Genomic DNA, 16,480 nt, shown 5'->3' on the forward strand with positions numbered 1-16,480 from the left:
GCCCTTCTATCATAAGGCAATGGAGCCCATTACACCCTTATACTAGGTCGATGCGTCGAGATTCGGAATTTGTTTGACACACAAAAATGTTTATAAAATTTGAATGCGATTTTCTACATTGTTCAAAGCATGTGCCATTGCTAGCTATACATTTCTCCTATCTCTCTGCTAAATCATGGATTCCCAGATTTAGTATTTGGTTTGGTTTTTCAAAACGTAATTTGGTTTTTCGTTTCATGTCCGAACTTTAAATTTCATGTCGAAACGTTTTTGGCATAGACTGAAGTTTTTACGAATAATACTTAAATGAGGAAAATTGACTTAATATAACCTTACAAGACGTCTCTTAGGAAATCGTCTCAGATGAGAGTCGTGATAGGCGAGAAGTAGTCGTAGGCGTGTGAAGATTTAATGGTTCTTTTCTTATTTACCTATACAGTGGTTGTGTTCTTTGCAAAGGTATTTGGGGAAAGCTACAAAATATATTACGTTTTAGTTTAACAAGAAAAAATAACCTCGTCAAATTTTAAAATTCGTAGGTTCACCGAAAATAGTGATTCCGATGAAGGTGGGCAAAAGCAAAGAAGCGGACCGCTTACAAGGACCGAAAATCCATGTTGGCTTCAAAATGCCACCTTGAAGCACCTGATTGCAGCTCACACAGAAAGATATGTAAACGTTGACTTAAATCTTCCCAGAAATGTCCAGTGAGTGTCATTAATCTTCTTCATTACAAACAAAACAGATAACGAATTTGGTGAGGTAGATTTTACTAGCCAGGTAGCTCGAGTATTTAACAGAGACGATCCTGCAACAGTCGAACGACTTCCTTCCCGACCGCGTTGAAAGTAAACATGCATCTGCTTGTCGTGCTCCTAGGATTTGCCTGTGTAGTGTGCGCTGAGCGCCCGGGTGCTCTGCTAGTGATCGATACATTTAAGGACGTGGCTCCCAAGTTCGCTGGATCACTTAAGCAAACCGAAGGCCAGTTGTTTGAGGTTCAGCACCAGGCGTTGAACGATATCAGTAACTTCCACACCAACATCATCATTGCGAAGGAAACGTTTGTCGGATCCATCATTCGGCAAGAGAATCAGTTGCAGGCCGCCATAGATCAACAAGATGTTTTAAAAAACGAAGTAGAGTGCACGAAGTTTATCTCGATAGCGGAGAATGCAAATGTCAACTTGGTAGGCGTTTCGTTCACTACTTGCGTGAACGCAGCAGATGAGGCACTCAATGTAACGGCGAAATCGTACTACGCTAACATTGGTAATCTGGAAGCGTCGCTTTCGGATTTGCGCCTGTTGGACGTCTTCCGAAATGATAACGTGTTCTACACACCTGAGAGCATCGTAACGAAACTCCACCAAAAACTAGCGAATCTGAACAGCACAATTGGCCCCTTGTCGCCCAGCATGCAAGAAGAACTCGACACGTTGTTGGAAGATCTAGCCATCATTCAGGACAACTATATCAATTGCATGACGCTGGCGGAAACAGCATTCCGTGCATATATTGCGTTGGCACACACCCAGTTGTCCACCATTTGCAATAGTACAAGTGTTTAATATAGTGTGTCAAATATCAGCACAAACAGATTGCACTTTTCTTCAAGATTGAATAAATGATGAGTTTAAAACGTTTGCATGGATGGTTTTGTTTGATGGAAGAAACTGTCCAATCCAAAAAGCCCAACTAGCTGTTTTGTATAAACGCTTTGTGTAAAGAATGTCGAATCGCGTAAGAACTATTTTTACGAGACCATTTCAAAAAATATAATTTTGTTGAAATGTAAAACTACCATTCTTCTGTTCAAAATGCTTCTAACTACTTGATAGTGTTTGGCGATTTATAAATTTTCAACTGAACCATTTTTAGCATACCGTTCGACATTTTACCGTATGTTTAACAGAATACCCGGTTAACTGAGCAGTTATTTAAAAAATTACTGCATTTCTCGTTAATAATAGTTCTGAACTTTACTGGTGTCCTCATATTGTCTTTTGGTGGCGGAACGTGATGTTTTATAACTACGTTTACAGCATATTAACTGCATAAGGATAATGCAATCTGGGACTTATTAACGGAGAGGAAAAGACCATCAATGTCATTTTATGATTTACTTTTTTTGAAGTGTTTTCCGGAAGACCCTTATGACCGTCCCAAGTTGGTCATCCGACCGTCGTTGATATCGTCATCAACATAAAATAACCACTGTTTGCCACAAGTTACTGGTATGTCTGATGTATTCCAACAGGATAAAACCTTCACCTCGAGTACTGGTTCGTGGTTTCTATCTTAGTCATAGTTATTTTTATAACGGCCTAAATGCCATGACAAACCATAAAGATCTCTAGAAATATGGTTTCGACAATGATGGGATGTTTTAAAATTTATTTTATCAACCACCAATTACTTTTTGGGCTAGATTAAATCCACAAACTTCATCCGCTTTCTTTACTTCAAGATTGGCCTGAAGCTACACATAATAACTTGTGTACACACAATTGTAAGCAGGAAAATAGTATTTTATGTAAAAACATTTATGACTTAAAAATGGTTTTAATTTAGAAAGACGCGCTCTCGTTCGAAGGACTGTAAGTCTGGACATACACTGCTTCTCTATTGTAGCTTTATGGTGATATGTTTTCCTGGTTTGCACGGCTGTTTTCTAAGTGAAAAGATCAAATGCGTTGAAAGGATGCTGTACCATTTTTGAAAACAAATGAAATGTAACACACCTTGCAGATAGTGTTACATGAAGGGCAGAGTTACTAAGTAACAGCGGCCAGAGTGTAATCAATGGCATAGGATGAATTCTATGCCTAGTTACAGATCAGAGGAATCAATGCATTATGCATAGAATTTTATGTTGTGTTGCTATTTGTAGTTATTTCAGAAAAGCATGTCAAACATATTTTAAACAAGTCATATTATGTTGCAAGTCAAGTAATGTCGAAGTTATTAATTAATGTAAAAGATCTTTCTTCAGTCTTTTAGTTTATCACTTATCGTGCAGATAAAAGATGATTCTATACTGCGCTATAGTTAATAATTGCTGACTTGATTAAGGTTAGATGGGAAGGAACGCTGCGAAGATTCAACATACAAATATTTGTCATTTTCTGATGCAGTCGACTTGTTTTTCGTATTTCAACATGTATTATACTAGTCGAGGTATTAATTTTATTGTTTACTCACCATTAGTTTCTTTCGAATTCGCAAGCGGTACGCCTACGATTCTGGTCACCGTGGCGAGTGACACCAACAGCGCCACTTGTTGGGCGATGTGTCTCATTAGTTTAAAATAAAAAACCGAATAACTTTGGCACAGCACTTAAACTTTTACGCTTCACCCTGAATATAAAAAGAAAAAAGGTTACAAACGATTCTCCCTTACAAGCAATCACACGCCATGGTTTGGCTGTGTTTTCTACGTATCAAAATTTAAATTTTCATAACCGTTTGACATAAGTACAGATTTTATATAAGTTTGTTTCAATCACAAAAAACAAAGAGCCCGTTGTTGTTGGATCCATTGCAGAAAATCACTTAACAGTAACTCACATGTAAATTGCACTGTATCCTTGTCTTCACCCCGAAATGAACTGCAGAAGATGCTAACTGTATGGTATTCGCAAGAGCTGGTAGTGTTCCACAAATTCGAAGTCCACTGGTGGAAATGCACCGTTGAACTGATTTTCCACGGCCCGTTTTCCTTCGATATATACTTATTTCGTCCTCTACCTGACTTCGCTTCCTGACTTTTCGAATGGCTGGCTAAGCTTTTATGCGGAGGTTAAGCTTTTCGTTTTGGATGCGTTAAAGGGTTCTGTTTGTTTTCACGTAAAGTTTAAATTTTAAGGACATTGACGTGCAGGGCAATCCCAGCCCTTCGGCCCACCGGGATTGGCCTTCATGTGTGCGTGGATGGAATGGTGAAAATTTATTATCAATTTGTTGGCGATATTTCAGTCAGTCCGGTCAGTCCGCTCAGAACCGAACCGCCGGCGACGGGAATTCGTCATGCGAACCAATTTTAATTTTAAAAGCCATGTCAAACTCAGTTTTGGACGATGATTTCGCCGCGCTGCTTCAACCGGATTATTAGAAGCAAATTCCTCTCCTATAATACAAAATTTTATTCGTTTTTAGTTTCATTTTCAAACGTGAATTAATTTTGATTTGTACTTGCGTAAACTTTCAAATGATTGAAAAGCTTTCAGATAGCTGTTAGATTTTTCACCAGACAAGCGAACGTCAAAATGCTGTCACTTGTGTCAATAGCAATAATTTTGTAAAAAAAAAAGAAAAATAATTTTGTTGGCACTTAATTTCGCTGCGAAGGTTTTTCGACTAAATTTTCGAAGGTGAATTGAAATATGGTAGTGTTTCAGCATCTCACTACGTGAGAGACGTTCCGAAACAGAGTACAGAAATACACTGTTGGCCTCCGAAACAGGGACAACGTGAAAGTTGCCCGATTACCCAATTTTCGATGGAGGACAGCTTGTGGTAAGTGACGTTACCTTTCCAGGTGATAAGCGCTATTGATAAGCCCCTTTCTGACTCATGCCCACATTCCTTACGTTGTGATCGTCTTTTAATGGTTTTCCCTTGTCTTTTTTCGACACACGGCAGGTTTATTGAGCTAGAAGCAGCTCTGCAGGACGACTGTACGGTCGATGATATCTACGCCATATGCCATGGCCGAACGCTGCCCGAGGCACTGCGTCTCGACGTGTGGCAAGTATGCCTGGGAGTTCGAAACAAACCCGACCAGCTGGCGCAATTCAACGAGATCTACGACTTACCCTTCCAAGTGCAACTGCGCAACGATTGCGAAGAATTTGTCAACAAACTAGGCAACGAAGACGAAGACAAGGTGTCGGTGGTCTGCGATCTTGAATCGATCCTCACGTTCTACTGCAAGAACCGGAACGTTGTCTACGAGCCCAACAACGGGTGGGTCGAATTGATGTTGCCGCTCCTTTCCCTGAAGCTCGTTCGTTCGGAAACTTACAACCTGTTCGAAGCGATCCGGGACACTTACATTCCGAAGGGCTGCACCAAGAACGGTACCGTGTTCAACGTGTTCCGGTTGCTGCTGCTGTACCACGATCCGGAACTTTGCACGATACTCGACACGAAACGCATCACTCCAGATTGCTACGCGATCGGCTGGTTCCAAACGTTGTTCGCTTCCACCTGCACGTTACCGGTCGTGCTGTCCATGTGGGACCTGTACTTCCAGCAGTCCGACCCGTTCCTCAGCTTCTTCCTCAGTCTGATCGTGCTGATCAATCAGCGGGATCAGATTCTTGCCATGAAGGGCTCCTCGAAGGAGGAGCTAACTCGTTTCCTAGTCAATATGCCGTGCAACATAGAGGCGGACGATGTGCTTGATTTCTGCTCCCTAGCCCAGTATTACTCCGTCAAAACACCGGCCTCGTTCAAGCGTGACCTGCTGCAGGTGCTCTTCGGTGCCCAAAACAGTGCGACGGAAACGTCGATCGTTTCGCAGGCGCTCTGTCTACCCGTTTCGGTGAACGAGTTAATCGAGAATGCGTCCATGGAAAATCCGCATCCGGAAGCGGTGCGTTTTTTTGTGGTAGATTGCCGCACGGCGGAGCAGTACAACTCGGGTCACCTGTCAACTGCATTCCATCTCGACAGCAACTTGATGCTGTCGGAACCGGAAGCATTCCAGACGGCCGTACAAGGTCTGTTGCGGTCGCAGCGCAACGCGATCGATGCCAATTCCAACGCCGGTGGTGAGCACCTGTGCTTTCTGGGGTCCGGTCGGCTGGAGGAGGATCAGTATACGCACATGGTAGTGGCTTCGTTCCTGCAAAAAAGCACCAAGTACGTGTCGCTGCTTACGGGTGGCTATGAGGCAATACACGAGTACTTCGGAGAAGGGATGGTCGATTGCCTCGAAGATCACGATCCCCTCAAGTGTTTAGTGTGCAACCGCGATCGGCAGCGCTACGGCAGTGGTGCAACCAAAGGAACGTTGAATAACAACAACAATGGCAGCACCAACGGTGAAACTAACAGCGGGGCGCCGGATAGCACAAAAACCACACCCAAACCTGTGAGGGTTGGAAGTTTCGCAAACAACAACGGCACAACCGCTGGCGATCGAAAGTCAACCATAGATCTGTTTAGCAAACTGTCACTGGCGATGAAAACGAAGTCAGCCGAGGTGCGCGAGAAGCTGTTCGACTACATTTCCAATCCAAATGCAGCCGGCGCGGGTGCGGTCGGAGGTGCTGCAGAGAAACATGTTTCACGCAACGATCGCAACGGCAGACGCTATCGCAATGTGGCGCCCGTGTTTAGTATTGGCGAGGATCAGGAGGACGACGACGATCTCAATTCGGCGGCCAGTGAGAATTCTGCAACAACGCCGAGTGGCTCTCGTGCTTACGCCCAAGGTGGAATCGACCCGGCCGAACATGAGGTGTCGATACAGAGCTTCCTGAAGGGTTCAGATGTGATACGCTATTTCAAATGCCAAGAGGTACACCTTAATGGGTACATGTACGATAGCTACCTGATCGTCACTGCAACACACCTGCTTGTCCTGCGCGAGCTCGAAGGACGCAAGGATAGGGCTCGTATCATCGTGCGTCGGTCGTTGCAGAGCATCGTAAAGATTACGGCCAAAAAGCGACATCGCGATTTGATCACGTTCAACTATGGCTATCCGGACGAGGAAAACCTCGTCATTACGGATATGGATCGGTTTCTCATACCGAACGCAAGTGAAGCGACCGAACTGATCTCGCGGCACATCATCAAGCAGACGTAAGTCGCACGGACTTTGTGGTTGTTGCGGTCATTATCCGTCCCTCCTTCGAGACGCGGTGATGTTCGCGGTGAACTTGGGTAGCGAAAGGTTGTTTTTAATGTTTATTCTCTCCGACTTCAGTTATTTTACCCTGCAGCTGGATTCGCATCCTCGTGCTTCGTATATGATTGCGGATGTTCTACTTTTTTGTTTCACTTTGTTATAACCGTCCCGCATTTTAAGAAAACGATCGTGAAGCTTGTATTTTAAATGTTCTTCCAGTTAACCGTGATTTCCTGTGTGTGCTGCACCAAGCGTAGCAACGTTCTGCGCACTGTGTATAAAATTAGAGAGTGATAGAGAGAGGAATTCAAATGCGGCTCAATGTAAAACCATTCAATTTAGGGGCTAACGCGACCCCGAAACATTTGGTAAAACTATCAGTTTCAGAGTCGCTGGGAAGTTTGCGTAGAGAAATAAAGTTCAAACCAAATAATTCATTTCTATCCTCGCAGGTAGCAGTGGTGTTGTTACTTAAATTTTAAATGAACCTATTTGTGTGCTTCACTGAACTGTAATCCGAAATATAAGTAATTTTACCGATTACCGTAAGATTTCGTCGCAATGGTCCACGTAGCGTGGTTTATTGCGTTTCGGGAAGCCGGTAGCGGCCATTAAATGATGCTCGCTAAGCATCGGCACGGTCCGACGTGGGAACGCTTCTCTCACTTGATGTTTATGGTGGTCTCGAAACTGCATCCAGTTGTTAAGTCCTTGTTTTTTATTGTTCATTGTTTTATTAACATTTACGATCGCGGCGTGCAGCGTTAATAGCAGTACATAATTGAAGCGGTTGACATTAAAATTATAATATTAATCCGATTTGGGGAATAGAATTAGAAATAATTCAACATCATATTCATGCTGATGTCGGTAGCAGGACCGAAACCGATGGAATCCTAAAGCCACCGACAAGAAAAAAAAAATGGATTACGAAGACCACGCGTTTTTCGGTGCTTTTTTGTCCGGTGTTAAAGACACTCTCATTCTATTTCTTCTTCTATTCTATTCTCACCATTACACCACTTGAAGAGCTTTAAGGCATTGCACATACGGTCCGAGCTGCTGCAGGCCTTCAGGCTACTACAGTATGCCATATCAGAAATTAAGTGGTGATCCCCTTTTCTTTTCGCCTAGTAGTCTGGTGGATGCCAGTTTGTTGGCCAACATTCTTCGACAGGCCCTGGCAGACTCAGAGTCTGCGCTCGAACTGGCGCGTAAAGAAGTGAAAGATATGTACAATGCAATGAAGATGTTAAACAGGGGTACAAATAAGTCGTTTCAAACGTTTGTCGAAGAGTATGAGTTCATTCCGCTTATACCACGACCACGACCAATAAAAAAAAGAATAATAAAAACATACGACACGGTTATGAAAAAACGTCGTGAAGCGCATGAAAAAGGACGTGAAAAAGCAGCCGCCAACAATAATCTGGTACATTCAACTGTGTTATTTCTCATTACATTTCTTTTTATTTTCTTATTTATTTTATTCTCATTTTATTTTAGTTTTTAAATTTTTTTTATTAATCATATCTTTCTTTTATTAGCTCGGACCATTATCTTTATTACCTACTGATTATGATATCGCGCCACGCGGCTCAGTCCACATCTCCAGGAATTAATGTCACCGAACAGGAATGGCCAAGAGGTAAACATGTTTTTTAATTTAAAACTTATTCATTATCCTGGAAATTTTTGGTCCCAGCAGCACACCGAGGAAGAAGAAGAGCTGTTCGAGGAAGTAGAGTCTGCGCTCGAACTGGCGCGTAAAGTCGTCCTGATAACAATTGATTTTTTTTTTCATTATAATTACAGAGACGGTCGCGTGCACCACTTATTATGGGTGCCCTAAGTGTATTATGGAAGGAAAGTGGTGCAAAGAATATAGACATATGTCCTACACCAACGGCGATAGACCAGCGGAGAACCACACAAAGTACGAATCGCCTGCACGTACGCATGCGGATTTCATGGCAGGTGTTTATGATAAAAAACATAGGGTACCCAAATATCCGGATATACATCCGTTAGGACCATTGGGTATTAACATGATCACAGATGTACTGGTAGGAGATGATAGGCATCTCATACATAAAGGTGTAGTTAAAACTTTTTTTAGAACCTTTACGGAGGGTGCATATGCAGTCCCGGAAATGGAACACAAAAAATTTAACAAACTTAAAATAATTCTGAAGAACATAAACATTCCGCATGGACGGAATAACACAAACTTTGAAAAGTTCCCTTCCGCATGGCCAGCAGAGATGTGGGGATTCTTTGCGGACGTTGCGGCTTCGTCGCGTTTAACGCAGTGCTCTCTGATGATCATTTTAAGATGTACTCTTATTTGCACTGGGCCGTGTCTAATTTGCAAACCGGACACGTCAGGAAGTTATCCTGTCATATGCAGAACTTTTGTTTAAAAATGTTCGTAAAAAATGGGACGCAAGGGTTAAGATTGTCCCTTATTGCGTACACAGCCTGCTACACATTGTTGACGAAGTGCGGATTAAGGGACCATTACCACTAAACTCCACAAATAAAATAGAGAACAAAATTAGCAGCCTCAACCACTACGTAGACACCTTGGACGCACCTCGAGCGATCAAGCAGTTGGTTACGACTTCCACACTACATGAGCAAGCGATTCCCCGCCCTCTGGCAGACTCAGACTGGCCCTGGCGGACTCAGAGTCCGCGCTCGAACTGGCGCGTAAAGAAGTGAAAGATATGTATAATGCAATGAAGATGTTAAACAGGGGTACAAATAAGTCGTTTCAAACGTTTGTCGAAGAGTACGTGTTCAATCCGCTTATACGTCAACCACGGAAAAAAATAATAAAAGTTTATGACACGTCACCTTTTAACGTCGTGAAGTCGTTCAAGGCATTCCATCTCAGGTGCGAGCTGCTGCAGGCCTTCAGGCTACTACAGTATGCCATATCAGAAATTAAGTGGTGATCCCCTTTTCTTTTCGCCTAGTAGTCTGGTGGATGCCAGTTTGTTGGCCAACATTCTTCGACTTTCGTCGACATTACTCGAACACTCGCGTAAGCATAAAAGAACGTGCAAAGTCGATCGAGAGCGCAGAACTATTCTACTCAGACGGTCATGACGCTGACCGCCGAGTTGAAGAGATTGTAAATAAAAATAAAATCTCACTAAATAAAAAAGTGTTTCACTGAACGAAATAATAGAAAGCTGCCAAAGCAGGATGTGATTATACAGAGTCATTCCGGTACGGGGATGACAGCCGCATTCATATTAGCGATCCTGAATAGAGTGGATCCGCGCAAGATCGATTGATAAGTATTTTCGCCTAGAGGCGGTTGTGAGAAGAGTTGTTGACATGTTTACTAAAAAACAGGTGAGCCCGCTCCACCAGCTCCGCACTATGCCATATCAGAAATTAAGTGGTGAATGACCACAATCGGTACCCGGCGGCTGAAATCGCCGAAAGAATAATAAAATCAACCCGATAGATATGCGATTCAATTGACCCATCGCTGTTTGTGTTGGTAGCCAACACTCCTACACCTAATCTGATGAATACTTCACCTAGAAAAGGAAAATTGTGTGGGCCCTTTTTGTGAGGTTGTTCATGTGAAACAACTCTGCCATAAACGCAAACGAAAATGTGCAGGTAGCGAATGAGAAAAATCAAGTGCTGTTAAATAACCCTTCGCTCAAATTCTGGAAAGCTGGTAACGGCCGATATCATTAACCCTACGTTGCCTATGCGCACGTTACCGATTCGTCTAACCTACATTGTGTAAGCGCGTGTTACACACCTGGTGCTAATCGCTACCCACTTGCTGGTACCCAATGGGTTTGAAGAAACGCTTGCCTCGGCACCTGGAAGGTGCAGTCCAGAAACAGCAGAAACGTGGCAGTGGAACTTTTTCGCCCCTGATGCGCAGGAGTGCTTATGGCGGCCTCCCTGCAACCATTCTCGTTCGATGAGAACTTACAACCTACAACAAACGGTGAACAAAGGAACAATTGAAATGATTTGCACGGATCCCAAGGATCCACGTAAATTACCCCGTGCAGTCACTCACCTTCTCGTACGGCAATCCGATTGAGCGTTGTATCGAGATCTTTGCCTCCGTGAACGAACACGGGAGTAGTTTCCTGATCAAGGCATCGCCCGATGACGCACCACACCACATATCCCAGCCAGCCGGACAATTGCAACCGCGGCAGCCATTTGTCCGAACTGCACTGCACATCGTTACACGCTCCCATCAGCTTCCGAAAGCTGTCCAGCAACGCGGACACCGAGCTGAATTGTCCGATTGGGCGCGTCACTTTCTCCCACTGGGGGTGGTGCTGATCTGTCTCTGTGTTGCCGCTCTTGCCTTCCCATGTGTCGAAAATGAATCCTTTTTTGGCACGGCCAAACACCGTATTCAGGATCACTTCATCCTCCCGGCAGCGCTTCGTAACACCAGGCGCCACCAACGGTTGTGAACTCCGAAGCATCGTAGTCCCGTTCGCATGGCGATAAGCGAGGACCGGGAAGCGTCCGCCGTCTCGGAAGGCCGCCGATTGCACGATTTGTTCGTCGGCTATGGATCGCGCCACCACCATCGTAGCACCATTGGATGGGCAAATCTGGAAGGCACTGTTGACCGCCGTTAGCCGCCTCTCGTCACCGTTCGCTTGGAATTTGGCAAACTCTTGCTCTGGCCGATACAGTGCGTATCCATCCTCCAGGATGCTGTGCATTGGTATGTAGAAGAATGGGTAGAGCATTTTCGTTTCCTCCAGATTCGAAAGTTGCTCGATCAAGTTGGACACATTGAAATACTCCTGCGGTGACATGATGTTAAGCGCAATAAACCGTAAATCTTTGCACTTTAACATTATGGTCCCGCCTTCCGGAATGTTGTTGACTAAGTGTGGTTTCCGCTCGACGAGATCTATATTTTGGCGTAGGAGCTGTATGAGATTATAAAACATACACATTAATATTTGGAAACACCAACCGCCACATCTTTACGCAACGGTCTACTATATAACAAAAATTTCTGACCAGGGTAATTGTTAACGTGTGTGCATGCTTTACAAAAACGATGTTTCCCCCGAAGGGACGAACCATCGCTGCTGTGCACCAGCCAAAAATATCGCCAAGAAAAACCGTTACTACGAAAAGAATGTGAAAGACAAAGCCAAACACGTTCGAACATGTCCCAGAGGGACTGGTCGGACAAACGAACAAAGGTATGTCTCGAAAATCGCGATGGCGGCATACTTCACCGCAATGTGTTTTCAACAGAACAGAACTATTCCACGTCCTGGTACCCATACAAAAGAGTCACCAACCGTCGCGAGCGATTGTGTGCCGTTTCCTGTGCGACAGACGGACGTTTCAGACACATGAGCAAAAAATTTAACAAAATGTCTGAACACGCTTCAGCATGCAACGACCCCAGAACAATGAATCGGGTTTCGGCAGGATACAGTTGCGAGTTAGAGAGTTCTAGCGTTCCGGGCAATGCAAGATTGACTCGAGATAGCACCCAAAATGGTAGTCGTTTTAGCACACCATATGGCACAAAAAGTGAGGTTACAAACGTGCAACACTCTTAGGATTGTTCGAGGCATTTGCACGGCAAAGATAATAAATTTTGTCTTACCCATAGTTCCTGGCGAGCTCACTGGGGACGACTTTTTGGCGGCACGCTGATCGACCGGAAATTATACCGCCATCACTGCACACGGTCCAACTTCACGGATCCGTGAAGTTGGACCAACGGTGACCACGGACCGATAAATTTTTTTGGGCGAAACGTCAAAATATTTTATGAATGTTGCTTTTATGAATTTTTGAACCTAACTAAGACACTGCGAACCTGAACCTGACACTCGAGTCAACCTACGAAAATCCCGAAAGTAAAGGCCGGCCACACGTAACTGGGCTGCCACACGGCACGAAACAAACGATATATCAGCCTCCAACCGCGACAATTTTGACAGTAAAGCGATCAGTAGGTGTCAAAAGCTTTGTGGGTCTGCAGACCCTGCAACAGGGCGCATTACAGACGAAAACAGAGGTTTGTTTACAAACAAACGAAAACAGAGGTTTGTTAACAAGCAAAGATTTTTATTTGTGATGTTATTTTGAATTTTAACTATAAGTTTATCTCCATTTCAGCAATAAAATGGGTAGCAAACCGGAGCAAAAAAGATACGTAAAACTGGTAAGTATGTTTCGGATAAATGCGTAGTGAGCTTGGTTATCCGGAACGCTCCGGATCCGGTGGACGGAACAATTAGTTATGAACATCGAAGTTAATGTTTTGGTTAGGTGATTATTAGTGACGGTCATTATTGATGGTTAATTTTGTTGGAAGTTTACAAGAAGGTGTACATTTGCTTTTTACAGTGCTTCTTCGACTTCAGCATGAATAATGACGCGTATGTTATCCATGGAACCATCTCTCGCTCCTACATGCGGTTTTTACTATAAACCATTCACCGACGGACTCGGCGTCGCCCATCCCTTCGCGACGAGTAACAAGCTGCACGCCAGACGCCGTCCGGGATTTGCCCGAGGCATAGCTAGAAACACAAGCTTACAGATTCCTGTACAAAACAATCTTAGCAGAGAATAAACCAGCATAATTCCAAGCATGGCACCAAGCATTTATTTCTTCGTGATCACTCCCAGTATAATATGAATCCGGATGTTCGGGAAATAAGGTGAATTAGTGTGGCTTTTTCGTAAACTCTACATCTGTTCGCCGTAATGGTCATCTCTTTCATCAGCTCTGTTTGGCTAGCAATGATCCTGGATGTGCGGTCCTGGTGCCGGACGATTGGCCTGTTGTCACTTTGTTCAATCCCATCTTGCCGGTACAGCAACAATATCTAAAAAAAGCGAAAAGATTATTCAGAAATCAACTTACCTCTCCGATTTCTATTTTCTCGGGCCAAAAACACGAATGTAAACAAGTTTGACATTTCTCTTACTAGTTGTTTCTGTTGCTGTAATATTTCACCTGCCACACGGCACGAAACAGATTTGACACCAAGTTACATGTTGCGCGTAACTGTTTCGTGCCGTCTGGCACCGCAGTAACGATTCATCGTTTCAGATCAAAAAAAATCGAATGCGCCGAGCATCAATTTCGGACCAATTTCCATACATGTGTGCGTGTGGATAGACATGTGTGCATCGTAGCGATAGCGGATTAGATTTTTTTTTTATCTGAAACGATGCATCGTTACGTGTGGACCGGGCTTAACTCACAATTCATCCGGCACGCGGTTTTTTTTTCTCGTTCCTACCCCTCGTTTTATACGAGATATTTATACCAGTTTTGGCAAGCGGTCAAAGAGACGTCAAAGAGATTTGTTTTGAGATTCAACGGCAAAGACGAAAAATAAACATGAACGCCGACGCCGCGTTTATTGAAGACTGGAACAGCATAATTCCATTTAAAATCAAAGCCAGTGAGCTGGAAACACCTACGGAAAAGTTTCTATTCAAGTGTGTGTTAAGTATTTTCAAGCTTATGCATTACGATGTCTCTAATTACGAATATGTAAGAAACCTAACGACGCCAAGTGGAGTGTACCATTCCGAAACGTTTTATGTTGTTGTTTGTTCTTTTTGCAGATGTACAACGAACCATTCGATACGATAATGGTCAGGCGAGTGGAGTTTGTTGCCCGTATCAATTACATTTACCAACTTTGTTCGGACTCCAAACAAACGTCGTATTTCTTCGTTGATCTAGTGAAACCAAGTATGTGCGATCGTGGATCTGTTTTCTGCAGCCTATAATTGGTTCTTTAATTGCTTTCTTGTAGCTGCCAAAAAAGTAAAGCATTTACTGAAGATCCTGCTCAACTATCTATTTTACATCAACATGGTTAAAGAGACTGTGCTGGAAAAGGCTAACCAGTGTACAGAAAAGTACAACGAGTTGAAATCAAAACTCAACCAAGAGCAGATAGTAAAGGAAGAAATCCAGATTCGGGCAAATAATGTAAGTTGAACCGCATCCGGGAACAAGAGCAGCTGATATAATTGCACTCTCGTCTACAGATGAACCGCGACATCGACGATTTGAAGAACAAGCTTCCACAGATTAAGCAGCACATTGAAGCACTTGTTGAGACCCAAAAGTTGCTGCGTGGAAAACTGGCAGTACTTGAAACAAAGGACCAGGAAATGGTTGAGAAAATAATGAACCTGAAAAAGCAATTGCTGCAATTGGCAGAACATAAAGTTACAGACGACGAGGCGTTGACACTCATAGCGAAGAAAGAAGCTCTCGAACGAGAACTTGTTGTGCTCACGGAAAACGAGAATCAACTGCAGGAAAATAATGCCATTCATGCTGCGTCCATTCACAAAATGTGGCCCTGCATCGTTTTATTGGAGAAATTGTCCCAATACGAGTTTGACACATCGTGTCGGTGAGTCTCTGTGAGACACTGAACTAATTTCACACTTGAGTCTTTACAAGTTGCCAACTACAATTGCAGGACATTGCGAAACGAGCTAAAACAATTGAAACTATCGATCGACCAGACGGAAAAGAATTTTCAAAAGTTGAAAAACATTTCAGATGGATTAGCAAACAGTTGTAAGGAGATGGAAGCGTACATCGCCGACAAACAAAACGAATTTTACGCCCGCAACAAAGTGGTGAAGAATATAGAGCAAAAACACGTTCGGTATGTGTAAACAGTTTCATGTGCACGTATGAGTTGTTTAGACGTTATTTCGATTTCAGAAAACTACATTCGCTGGAGACGGAGCTATTGGAACTACAGGAAACTGACGAGCTGTTTATGAACATTATGAAAAAAGAACAAAAGGAACTGGAAATGATCGAAAGTATGAAACAAGAAACCTTAGATTTCATTGAAAACAAACATTAAAATTAAATTAAACGTATAGGTTTGTTTTGGTCAATACTGTTTAATCTCTTTCAAACTATAATCTCAAAATTAAAACAAATTATATCTTGTCGTATTCATAAAGCTGAAAGAGAAAGAAAAATGGTTATATTCTTAACGATTTTTGAACTTAATTTGTTCGATGAACTCCGTTCGTAAAACGAATAAAGTATAGAAAAAATTGTGATGAATTGATGTTGAATACGCCTAAGTTAGGGTAAGTAAAGTCCTTGCGTTATCCTTTGTACTGTTAACAAGGCATTTTTGAAGCCTTCGACCAACATCTGATTTGTTCGACTACTGCTCTGAAGATCGTTATCTATCTAGAAATGTCCTTATCAGTTGCTATTTGATGTTTTGGCAATGGAAAGGAAAGAGAATATGGAGTTTAATATATCGATCGCCTCAATGAATGGAACTTTGGCTCTACCGTCTGAATCGAGCATCGACTCGTGCGATTCCTACGATTTTCCCGTAAACCGTATAATGGAATGCATCTGCAATTCTGACAGCCTGATGCATAATAAATAATGCACATTTTGCATTGGTATCGTGTCTAAAGTGCTCACTGCCAAAGACCGCAAAGGGCAAGTTTTCGGCAAGCCATCCAACGGTCAGCATCCTTGCAGTGGAATAGCGCTACCGCCGGGAAGCATTGCAGTTTCCACGTTTTCCGCACAAAGTGGATTAAGTTAGGCCA

At 43.2% G+C, this 16,480-nt stretch overlaps 3 protein-coding genes, 1 long non-coding RNA gene and 1 pseudogene across 5 annotated transcripts in view; 3 read left to right on the forward strand and 2 right to left on the reverse strand.

Annotated features, from left to right (window-relative positions):
• Positions 1-3,644, reverse strand: part of LOC128274309 (uncharacterized) — a 29,489-nt gene extending 25,845 nt beyond the window's left edge. Inside the window, exons 1-2 of the mRNA XM_053012460.1 lie at positions 3,571-3,644; positions 3,205-3,360 (exon numbers count right to left, since the gene is read on the reverse strand). Coding sequence (XP_052868420.1) covers positions 3,205-3,301 — 97 coding nt within the window. The 5' untranslated portion in view covers positions 3,302-3,360; positions 3,571-3,644. The remainder of the gene's footprint in view (positions 1-3,204; positions 3,361-3,570) is intronic.
• Positions 3,645-4,501: 857 nt separating this feature from the next.
• Positions 4,502-7,301, forward strand: LOC128271581 (TBC1 domain family member 23). The gene is made up of 5 exons (XM_053009165.1): positions 4,502-4,518; positions 4,645-6,050; positions 6,165-6,436; positions 6,470-6,816; positions 6,941-7,301. The coding sequence occupies exons 1-5, from the start codon at positions 4,502-4,504 to the stop codon at positions 7,023-7,025; spliced, it is 2,127 nt and encodes a 708-aa protein (XP_052865125.1). The 3' UTR covers positions 7,026-7,301.
• Positions 7,302-10,585: 3,284 nt separating this feature from the next.
• On the reverse strand, positions 10,586-11,976 carry LOC128273542 (myotubularin-related protein 9-like; annotated as a pseudogene).
• Positions 11,977-12,814: 838 nt separating this feature from the next.
• LOC128274082 (uncharacterized) lies at positions 12,815-13,492 on the forward strand. Of its 2 annotated transcripts, none has more exons than XR_008269284.1 (3): positions 12,815-12,920; positions 13,022-13,174; positions 13,253-13,492. It is a non-coding gene; the product is annotated as an uncharacterized LOC128274082 (long non-coding RNA). The 2 variants fall into 2 exon arrangements; XR_008269283.1 differs by having other exon boundaries at positions 12,820-12,948.
• A 762-nt stretch (positions 13,493-14,254) lies between these two features.
• Positions 14,255-15,803, forward strand: LOC128273919 (putative leucine-rich repeat-containing protein DDB_G0290503). Its single transcript, XM_053011993.1, has 6 exons — positions 14,255-14,414; positions 14,489-14,618; positions 14,683-14,861; positions 14,921-15,294; positions 15,364-15,555; positions 15,615-15,803. The coding sequence occupies exons 1-6, from the start codon at positions 14,259-14,261 to the stop codon at positions 15,760-15,762; spliced, it is 1,179 nt and encodes a 392-aa protein (XP_052867953.1). The 5' UTR covers positions 14,255-14,258; the 3' UTR covers positions 15,763-15,803.
• Positions 15,804-16,480: the final 677 nt, after the last annotated feature.

Source organism: Anopheles cruzii, chromosome 3, assembly GCF_943734635.1.
Source record: "Anopheles cruzii chromosome 3, idAnoCruzAS_RS32_06, whole genome shotgun sequence".
Taxonomy (NCBI): Eukaryota; Metazoa; Arthropoda; class Insecta; order Diptera; family Culicidae; genus Anopheles; species Anopheles cruzii.

Excerpts from the sequence above, each read along its gene's own strand:
- LOC128271581 (XM_053009165.1), top strand. Across the intron at positions 6,437-6,469 it reads CGAGTGGCTCTCGTGCTTAC|GTGTCGATACAGAGCTTCCT; the intron begins GCCCAAGGTGGA and ends GCCGAACATGAG. Across the intron at positions 6,817-6,940 it reads CGGCACATCATCAAGCAGAC|TTATTTTACCCTGCAGCTGG; the intron begins GTAAGTCGCACG and ends CTCCGACTTCAG.
- LOC128273919 (XM_053011993.1), top strand. The coding sequence starts at position 14,259 with ATGAACGCCGACGCCGCGTTTATTGAAGACTGGAACAGCATAATTCCA. Across the intron at positions 14,862-14,920 it reads TCCAGATTCGGGCAAATAAT|ATGAACCGCGACATCGACGA; the intron begins GTAAGTTGAACC and ends TCTCGTCTACAG. Across the intron at positions 15,295-15,363 it reads GAGTTTGACACATCGTGTCG|GACATTGCGAAACGAGCTAA; the intron begins GTGAGTCTCTGT and ends CTACAATTGCAG.